At 44.2% G+C, this 10,093-nt stretch overlaps 1 protein-coding gene across 1 annotated transcript in view; it reads right to left on the bottom strand.

The window, feature by feature from the left end:
* Nucleotides 1-9,767, bottom strand: part of CORIN (corin, serine peptidase) — a 204,609-nt gene extending 194,842 nt beyond the window's left edge. Inside the window, exons 1-2 of the mRNA XM_065907247.1 lie at nucleotides 9,719-9,767; nucleotides 9,249-9,449 (exon numbers count right to left, since the gene is read on the bottom strand). Coding sequence (XP_065763319.1) covers nucleotides 9,249-9,449; nucleotides 9,719-9,767 — 250 coding nt within the window. The remainder of the gene's footprint in view (nucleotides 1-9,248; nucleotides 9,450-9,718) is intronic.
* Between the last annotated feature and the right edge of the window lie 326 nt (nucleotides 9,768-10,093).

Consider the following 10,093-nt stretch of genomic DNA (forward strand, 5'->3'; position numbering starts at 1 on the left):
ATAGAACAGTCTTTTGGACTCTGTGGGAGAGGGTAAGGGCAGGATGATATGGGAGAATGGCACTGAAACATGTAAATTATCACATGTGAAACGAATCGCCAGTCCAGGTTTGATGCGTGATACAGGGTGCTCGGGGCTGGTGCACTGGGATGAACCTGAGGTGGGGTTCAGGATGGGGAACACATGTACACCCATGGTGGATTCAAGTCAATGTATGGAAAAACCAATACAATGTTGTAAAGTAAAATAAATAAATAATTTAAAAAAAAGAAGCTCAACAGGCACCAAAATTTCATATCAGTACTTGTTATAAGACAGTTATCCAGGTTATCAAGAATAGGTGTACATTAACTACTTTTTATCATTGAAATAAAAGGGTACATTTAAGAAATATTTATAGAGAATTCTTGGATCCCCCAGAAAACAAGTGAGGTTACTCAGGCCCCAGATAGAGAAATACTGTCCAAAAAACAACAGAAGAATGATAAGCCATTGACCCATCCACATTTACATATAAGCACAGATTCCCCCTCCAAACTGCACAATAACCTACAGTGAGTAATCTACAGAGATGACTCTAAGGACAGCAGAAGTGACCTCCAAAGAATATAAAAAAGATATCCAGGATTCTACTCTGGCAGGATTAGAAAACGTCAGAGGAAAAGGAGAAGGGACTTCATGTGATTTCAGATCTAATTGGACCCCCTCTCCCCACATAACCCACTTGGATAGGTTCCTGATGCAGAGTCATCAAAGTATAATTTCAGATCTTGCTCTGATTCTCTTAGCTTCATATTCTTGCAGAACTTGCTTTCAAGCTAATACTGTGTTAAAAATAGAAAACTAGGAAGAAAGAATAAGCTTAAGGTTTTTGATTGGTGTATAAACTATCTACACTCAGCAAATTCAGAGTGTGTGTTTAGGGTGCTTTGGTACAGAATTATCAGTACTAATAAATCATTGTTGTTTCACTCCCATGATCCAAGTCATTTTATCTTTAGAAGAGAGACTATATAGTTCATTGAGGGGAAAAATATGTATATAAGGTGAATGTCATTGTTAGGAGAATGGTTGAAATAAATTATGGTGTAATGCCAGTACAGAATGTCATTCATTCATTGTAATAATGAATTAGAGCTAAATCACTGTCTTAGAGATATTTACATCAAGTATTCTGTTTTGAAAACGTGTTTTATTTGGCGGTGCTGGGTCTTTGTGGCTGCCCTGGGCTACGCCCTAGCCGTGGCGCACAGGCTTCCCATCGTGGCGGCCTGAAGGACGGGCTCTCGCCCGGGCTCAGAAGCTGCCGAGCACCGGCTTGGCGCCACGGTGGCATGTGGGGTCTTTCCAGACCAGGGATCAAACTGTGTCCTGTGCATTGGCCGAGAGATTCTTAACCCCTGGACCACTAGGGAAGTGAGAAAAACATTATATAGAAAATTGTATGTAATAAATGCGATCTCATTTTCTGAAAAACAAAAATGAGTTTGACTTAAAAAATATTCACAACCTAGAAGTTGAAAGCTATGTTTTACTTGGCAGGAATTTTTAGGACTTCAAGCCCAGGAGGTAGCATCTCAAGTAACTCTAATAGAAATGCTCTGATGAGGTGAGGAGGTGAAGAAGCATGAAAGTGCTAGGTGCTCAATCATGTCCGACTCAGCATTGTGTAGGAGTTTTCCAACAAAGAGCAGGTAATCTGAATGTCAAAAGACTATTGCTGACTAAAGAAAACCAGACGTCTAGCTAAGGAAGTTAGTGCTTCTCTATGTATGAGAAAGTGCGAGCGCGGGCTCACTGGAATCGCCCTCCCGTGCACCTCGCCCCCCCGGCCGTGCCCGCGCCCCACGTTCTCTGGGACCTCGGGCTCACTGGAATCGCCCTCCCGTGCACCTCGCCCCCCTGGCTGTGCCCGCGCCCCACGTTCCCTGGGACCTCGGGCTCACTGGAATCGCCCTCCCGTGCACCTCGCCCCCCCGGCCCTGCCCGCGCCCCACGTTCCCTGGGACCTCGGGCTCACTGGAATCGCCCTCCCGTGCACCTCGCCCCCCTGGCCCTGCCCGCGCCCCACGTTCTCTGGGACCTCGGGCTCACTGGAATCGCCCTCCCGTGCACCTCGCCCCCCTGGCTGTGCCCGCGCCCCACGTTCCCTGGGACCTCGGGCTCACTGGAATCAGCCTCCCGTGCACCTCGCCCCCCTGGCTGTGCCCCGCGCCCCACGTTCCCTGGGACCTCGGGCTCACTGGAATCGCCCTCCCGTGCACCTCGCCCCCCTGGCTGTGCCCGCGCCCCACGTTCCCTGGGACCTCGGGCTCACTGGAATCGCCCTCCCGTGCACCTCGCCCCCCGGCCGTGTCCGCGCCCCACGTTCTCTGGGACCTCGGGCTCACTGGAATCGCCCTCCCGTGCACCTCGCCCCCCCTGGCTGTGCCCCGCGCCCCACGTTCTCTGGGACCTCGGGGTCACTGGAATCAGCCTCCCGTGCACCTCGCCCCCCCTGGCTGTGCCCGGCGCCCCACGTTCCCTGGGACCTCGGGCTCACTGGAATCGCCCTCCCGTGCACCTCGCCCCCCTGGCCGTGCCCGCGCCCCACGTTCCCTGGGACCTCGGGCTCACTGGAATCGCCCTCCCGTGCACCTCGCCCCCCTGGCCGTGCCCGCGCCCCACGTTCCCTGGGACCTCGGGCTCACTGGAATCGCCCTCCCGTGCACCTCGCCCCCCTGGCCGTGTCCGCGCCCCACGTTCTCTGGGACCTCGGGGTCACTGGAATCGCCCTCCCGTGCACCTCGCCCCCCTGGCCGTGCCCGCGCCCCACGTCCCCTGGGACCTCGGGGTCACTGGAATCAGCCTCCCATGCACCTCGCCCCCCTGGCCGTGTCCGCGCCCCACGTCCCCTGGGACCTCGGGGTCACTGGAATCGCCCTCCCGTGCACCTCGCCCCCCTGGCCGTGTCCGCGCCCCACGTTCCCTGGGACCTCGGGGCTCACTGGAATCAGCCTCCCGTGCACCTCGCCCCCCTGGCTGTGCCCGGCGCCCCACGTTCTCTGGGACCTCGGGGTCACTGGAATCAGCCTCCCGTGCACCTCGCCCCCCTGGCTGTGCCCGGCGCCCCACGTTCTCTGGGACCTCGGGGTCACTGGAATCGCCCTCCCGCGCACCTCGCCCCCCTGGCCGTGCCCGCGCCCCACGTTCCCTGGGACCTCGGGCTCACTGGAATCAGCCTCCCGTGCACCTCGCCCCCCCTGGCTGTGCCCGGCGCCCCACGTTCTCTGGGACCTCGGGGTCACTGGAATCGCCCTCCCGTGCACCTCGCCCCCCTGGCCGTGCCCGCGCCCCACGTTCTCTGGGACCTCGGGCTCGCTGTGCGGAGCGGCCACCTCTCGGAGTCGCTGGGCGGCAGGCACTCGCTCCATCCTGAGCTCCTTCAGGCTCCCCGCTCCCCGCGGGCGGCGCTGCAATCACTGAGGACAGTGACATCCTGTGTTTACCGATACGGCAGGAAATATTCCATTTCTCAAGACAGGGACACTCCAGTATATGTTACTCTGCATACACATTTGGGCATATGTGTATACGACTGTATGAGCAAGGGAAAACTACAAATCATACACACTAGGGCAACATGGGCGACCTGTGGACGGAAATAGGGTAATATGATGCCAAAGGAAGAAAAACGAAGTGATTTACTCAAAAAAGGGGGAGAAGAAAGTCTTCCATTTGAAAATTATGTATAATGTGATCATACTTATTCATCACAAAAAGAAGGAAAATCAACTGTCAGTGTTGGAGGAAATGCAAAAGAAGCAATAGACTAGATAAAGAAGATAAAAGCAGGGTTAGGAAACACTTCCAGAACGGCACAGTAAGATCCTCCAAAAATCTGTTTCTCTATAAAAGCAATAAAAACACTGGGAAGAAATGTCAAAAATCATATTTTTAATAACTTTGGAATGTAACTAAAGGTCTGCATTAATTAGAGGAACATTTGTTCCCAGAAAAATGGTGGAATCACAGTGAGAACTAAGAACTTCGCAGCATTTCACTTTGCCTTATTCACATCACCTTCTCCTCCATTCCACAGAAGCCTTGAAAACCAATGGCTTCACAGCCTTGGTAACTGTGAAAACCAGAAACCTAGAAGGCAATGGAAAGGGAAGAATGAGTTTGAAGCTCATCAAAAAGCTGTCTCCAGGGAACTGTCAGCATTCAACTTGTCTAGAAGCTCCCTGAAAAGGATTAGTCCTCAGCACTTTACTTGATTTAACTCAGAGCTTTCTCTTAACAAAAATTTCTGTCCCCAGGGTACTTGTTGAAAACAATCTATAGTAATTGTTTAACATCACAGGTACTTTAGGCAAGGATACCTGTTGGAAATAAGAGATTGATAAAAACACTTACAAGGAAAATGTAGGGAATGAGATGTTTGAAACGGCCTTTGAAAAGCTCTGACATATTCCCTGGGAAACTAGAAGGCCAGGGCTATATGCCCATATCCAAGAAAAATACAAGAAATCAGTCACAAAAGCCACGTATTTATTTCATGATGCCCTTTATATGAAATATTCAAAACAGGCACATCTACAGAGACAAAAAGTAGATTAATTTTGGATACAGGCTGAGGTAGAGGAGAAATGGGCAATAATGGATACAGCATCTCTTTTTGCAGTGATGAAAATATTCTAAAATTAGGTGGTGGTGATAGTTGCACAATTCTGTGAGTACATTTTAAAAATATGCAATTACTAGGAATTCCCTGGCAGTCCAGTGGTTAGGACTCAGTACTTTCACTGCCATGGCTTGGATTCAATCCTTCATTGAAGAAGCAAGATCCCATAAGCCAACTGACACAGCAAAAAAAAAAACAAAAAACAAAACTGAATTACATATATTAGAGGCCAAATTTTATGGTTTGTGGATTATGTCTCAAACAAGCTTTTTTTCTAAGTGAATGAGAAGTGCTGATTTTTCACCTGATATAGAAGATTTAGGAGCAGGTAAGAGTGGGCTTCCATGGTGGTGCTAGGGTAAAGAACCCGCCTGCCAATGCAGGAGACATAAGAGACACAGGTTCGATCTCTGGGCTGGGAAGATCCCCTGGAGGAGGAAACAGCAACCACTCCAGTATCTTTGCCTGGAGCATCCCAGGGACAGAGGAGCCTAGCGGGCTGCAGTCCATGGGATTGCAAAGAGTCAGACACGACTGAAGTGACAGCGCACACAAAAGCGCCCTGAGAACGAAACGCGCTTTCAGCACAGGAGCCCACGCTTGTCACTGATTCCTGGGCGGAGCTTGTGGGCTATTTTATTTTGTGCCATGTTACTTTCAACCCAAATGCTCTTGGTTGGTAAAAGAGTTTTCCCTTTCCCTAAAACTGAATATATCCTGCTTAAATATTTATAATATATATAAGAAGGAAAGATGAAAATAAAAATCCACACACAGAATGCAATCTAGAAAAATCCCTTGCTGAAATATAGCATGAAAGACAACTGTGGGCCTTGTACCTTTCTATAGTACAACTGATTTTCAAAATGCAACTAATGAAACTCCAAACATAACAGATGTCACACAAACCTATTTCACATTTACAAAGCCCAACTCTGCCACATAGTATAACATAGGAAATGTTCTGGTTAAATTTTACAAACTGCAGTATTCTATGCAATGGTATAATATTAAGGACCCTCAAAAGAAAATGTCTTTAGGAAAGGCTATTTCCTGGTACTTTTTGCCAGGAGTTCTCCCCTTGTTTTTCTACCTAGGATATTGGATAGGACAGAATGTCTCACCACTGTATTTTTGGACTGATGTGGACTCAAATAGCTTTTACATATGCCAGAAGTTTAAAAGCACTTTTAATTAGAGGATAGTTTTTTAAAGGAATAAAAGCAAATTCTCTGCTATGTGTTAATAGAGATATACAGCATTAAATGATGCTTTAAGTAAAATTGACTAAACAGATACCAAATACAGAAGTGTGATTACGCATTACCAATAAAAGTTATCAGGTATTATATTTTTGAAGTAACTGTAGTTCATCTATTTATTCATTCAAAAATATTTTATTGAGCACTGGCAATAAAGCAGTAAGCAAAACAAATTACTTTCTCTACTCATCTAGAGCTTAAAATTTGCTCAGAAATGCTCCTGCTGTTGCAAAGAAAGCAGTAAAATTAAATAAGGAAGCATGATATACTCGAAAGAACACTGGTCCAGGAGCCCCAGGATCTGAATCCCAATTCCATGGTTACTGACTAATAAACAAGTGACACTGGATACGTCAACTTGATTTCCCGAAGCCTCAATTTCATACCTTGAAAAATGGTGTCTATATCTGTCCTGTATACCTTATTGATTATAAGGGCTACAGAGAGATAAACAAGGTCCTATTGTATAGCACGGGGAATTACGTTCAATATCCGTGTGATAAACCATAATAGAAAAGAATATGGAAAAGTATGTATATATATGTATAACTGAATTACTTTCTGTACAGCAGAAATTAACACATTGTAAATCAACTATACTTCTATAAAATTTTTTTTTTAAAAAGAACCACAGAGAAAATATTCAAACATGCCCTGTAAACTATCCAAAGTTCGATACTCACAGGCTAGCAATATTATTGAAATGTATGATAAACTATCAAATCCCTTACAGTAAATAACTTTAGTTAATATAGACAGTTTATTAAGAGTCTATATGATCAGACAGTAAAGCTCAAGGCTAACAGTCAAATACATTAAGAACACAGAATGACACATAGTCAAAGGTTTTCACCTTTATCCAATTAAGCATTTTAATCCCACCTGAATTTCCTTTACATGTCAAATTATGTTCATATTCTCAAGCAATGTTCCAGCCACAGGAAAACAAAATGAAACAAACAGACTCCCATCAAACTTCCCAACTGAGCAACAAGGACAAGACCATATATTTCTCTACTCTTTGGGGTATGTGTTTGTCACCTCTATTTGAATCTTAACAATGATGGAACTTTCAAAATACCAATTACTATAATTGCAACCACATTAACTGGACTGAATTTTTGCTTAAATTATTTCTGTCCTTCTGTTGAAAAACACAGTCCTGAAGAATAATGAAGTGTTTAAGACACGACCAAAATATTAAAAACTTCAAAATTAAACTCAGGAGGAAAATACAATTTACCTGGCATAATTTGGGTTTGCAGTATTACTGTCAGGTAATAAGTATGAATCTGTAGGAATCACTGGTGAACACTAAGCATAGGAAACAGTTAACATCTATTGGTGCTCTGTAGAATCCAAACATTCTGACTCTTTGGTGTTAGAGAAACAGAATAATCCTGCTTTTCTTCAGATGCCTGCAGATTTATACTGTGATAGCTTAAGAGTCAGCTTAATCCTTCCCTTCCTGGCTCAGAATGAAAATAAATACTCTTTCCTAGACCTAAGATGTGATTCTCCCCTGGAGGTTTTGATGAAAGAGGGAGGAACAAACAGGAAAGTGATAAGGGATGAATGGGTTTTGTGGAACTTTCAATCACACAACATTGTTTTAGGAGGCAGAAAGTAAGAATCAAGAGCACTGCAGAGAAACCTTTTACCAGTGACTGAGCTCTGATTATGATGTATGAGTACTGACTGGGTCATTTCCACACTAATCCACCCCCACTAGCATTCTAGAAGGATAGTAACTTTCCTGAAAGAACTAGAGAGGGACAGAGTTACATTCCAGAGCATATCATCTGCCACCATCTAAGACCCAACTCTACACTTTGTTTTCCTCTCTCTCCCAGCTCTTTTTCTGGAATGGTTGAAAAATACCTCCATTTGCCCTCAAATAAGTTTTGCACATGCCATTTTCCTCAAGGTGTGATTATTCATCAGTCAATAAGTAAAACAAATCTCACAGCCGAGAAAACAGGAAAACAAGAAAGAATATATAGACACCTGGAAAACAAATGAGGGGATAACCCTCAAATTCCTCGGCATTCAATTACAAAACTGTGTGCCTGGTATTCTCACTGTGAGCATCTCCGTCACAGACATTTTCACCATGTAACTAACCGTCTGTGTGGCAATTTTGCAATGAAAGATAAACTAATGGTTGACAATTTGGGGCCTGACAATTTGCTTTCAATGAGGTGAAATATGTTAGCATCTCTTTCAGCTAGAGATGATATTGATAGCTTTATTGAGCTGAGAGATGACAATGATTTGCTTCAAGATGGTTTCTTATTTTGAAACATACTACACTGGAGGAGAAGGAGGCTGAGGACCTCAGTGGTGCAGAGTTGAACGCACATTCTCCATAGAACTTCAGAAAATCTATCAACAAACATGTGGCAATATGCCAAGAACACACAACAGTGTAGAAGACTTTCACAATGCAATACAGAACTCAGTTACAAATATGCGTCCTAGGATTTGGAGACTGATACCTCTGTTAATGAAGGGACAAATTCTAGCAAAAAAGGAAAAGCCCAGTGCCAAGTGAGGAGAAATGATCACGCCAAAAAAAATTAGTGTGTAAAAATACTATAAACAGAAGACTTTGAAGACCAGGTACAACTCACAAAATCAGTTATTTGTGCTGTGTCACCATGAATCTACACATATTTCAAACGTATTCAAAAATTTTGTATTTAGCCATATATTTTTTAAAATTTTGTTAATTTCTTGTTTCATTAAATCCTTTAAAATGTTCTTTATTTTTCATTGTTTTATCTTTTATGACAAAATTAACTTACAACCAGTTAATTTGGAGGCAGAAATGTTTGTAGCAAAGATGTCTAAGTCAAAGATGCTGACAGTGAAAATACCTTGAACCATACAACTGGGCTACCTTGCCACAAGGTACCAATAACAAAATAAGTAACTTAATTTACTTATTAATTTAACCATCTTAAAATAAGTAACCTAAAACTTTAAAGCAGAGGCACAAACATTCAGAGGTGAACCACCACAAAATCAATACCATTATACTAATGTAAGCAGCATAAATTTTTATGCTTCAAAAACATTGAATGGCACTGGTACATTTTTATTTCTTACTTCTGTCCCCTGTCTGGATGGCTGAACTGATGGTATTTCATGTTTAGAAACAGGACACTCAGCTATGCTTCCCAGACAAGGGTGCAGAGCTTTTCCTGTGTGACCAGTAAGGCACTGTGAATTAAGAGCATCAGTCGCCAAGCTTAAAAAATCTACCTGTGGATTCCGCAGACATTAAAGGGCCCAGGCATCAACACCTTCAGATTTACCTGTGTTGCTGTGATTATGGTCTGCTGGGAGAGAAGCATCCCTGGTCCAGGCTGGAATGTGTTGGGTGGGATGGACAGCAGATGTCACAGTGCTCTCGTTATGAACTGTATTCAGAAGAATAACATCAGACGTGTGGACTTTATTATCAGTGACCAAAGGTTCACTCCCATTTGATTTAAAATTGGCCTTTTTTAGTGTTCCTGAAAGATCAAAAAAAGATATTTTAAGGCATTATTAGAAGTATTTATTTAAAAAATATACATATTAGGAAAACTCTAGAGCTGCCCTCCTGGGCAAGCAAAGCGAAAGATGATGATGGCCAGCAAATCCACCCACATCACTGGGACGACCACAATCTCTTCTACCATCAACCACATAACCCTGTGAGGAGACTATCGCTTCTCAAGGGCTAAAGGTTTAGAAACTAGAGTCTCTACCGAGGCTTCCTGGTGCCCACCTCACCTGGGACTCGCCGCGAATAAGATGTGGGGAGTCTCAGTGCTTCCCCCCGCTCTCATGGTGCCTCAGTGTCACACATCATTTTATGCTCCTCTGTGCCCAGGACACAGCTCTCCATCTTTACCTGCCACAGGGGACAGGAGCGCCCGTGTACCTCCAGCCTTCTATTTCTCCACCTTTGACGCTAGCTTTCCGTGAACTACACACAGTAGATAGTAAAAATAAGAGGGCTCCAAATTTACCAAGACTTATAGAAATCCAAACAATAACTGTAATTCCAACAAAACTAAAAGAAACTAAGTCATCTTTGTCTTTGACCAGAAGCTACAAAACATGATTATAAGAAACAGGCATTAAAGTAAGATTATCAACTGGTCACTTTCTC

Source organism: Muntiacus reevesi, chromosome 16 (assembly GCF_963930625.1).
Source record: "Muntiacus reevesi chromosome 16, mMunRee1.1, whole genome shotgun sequence".
Taxonomy (NCBI): Eukaryota; Metazoa; Chordata; class Mammalia; order Artiodactyla; family Cervidae; genus Muntiacus; species Muntiacus reevesi.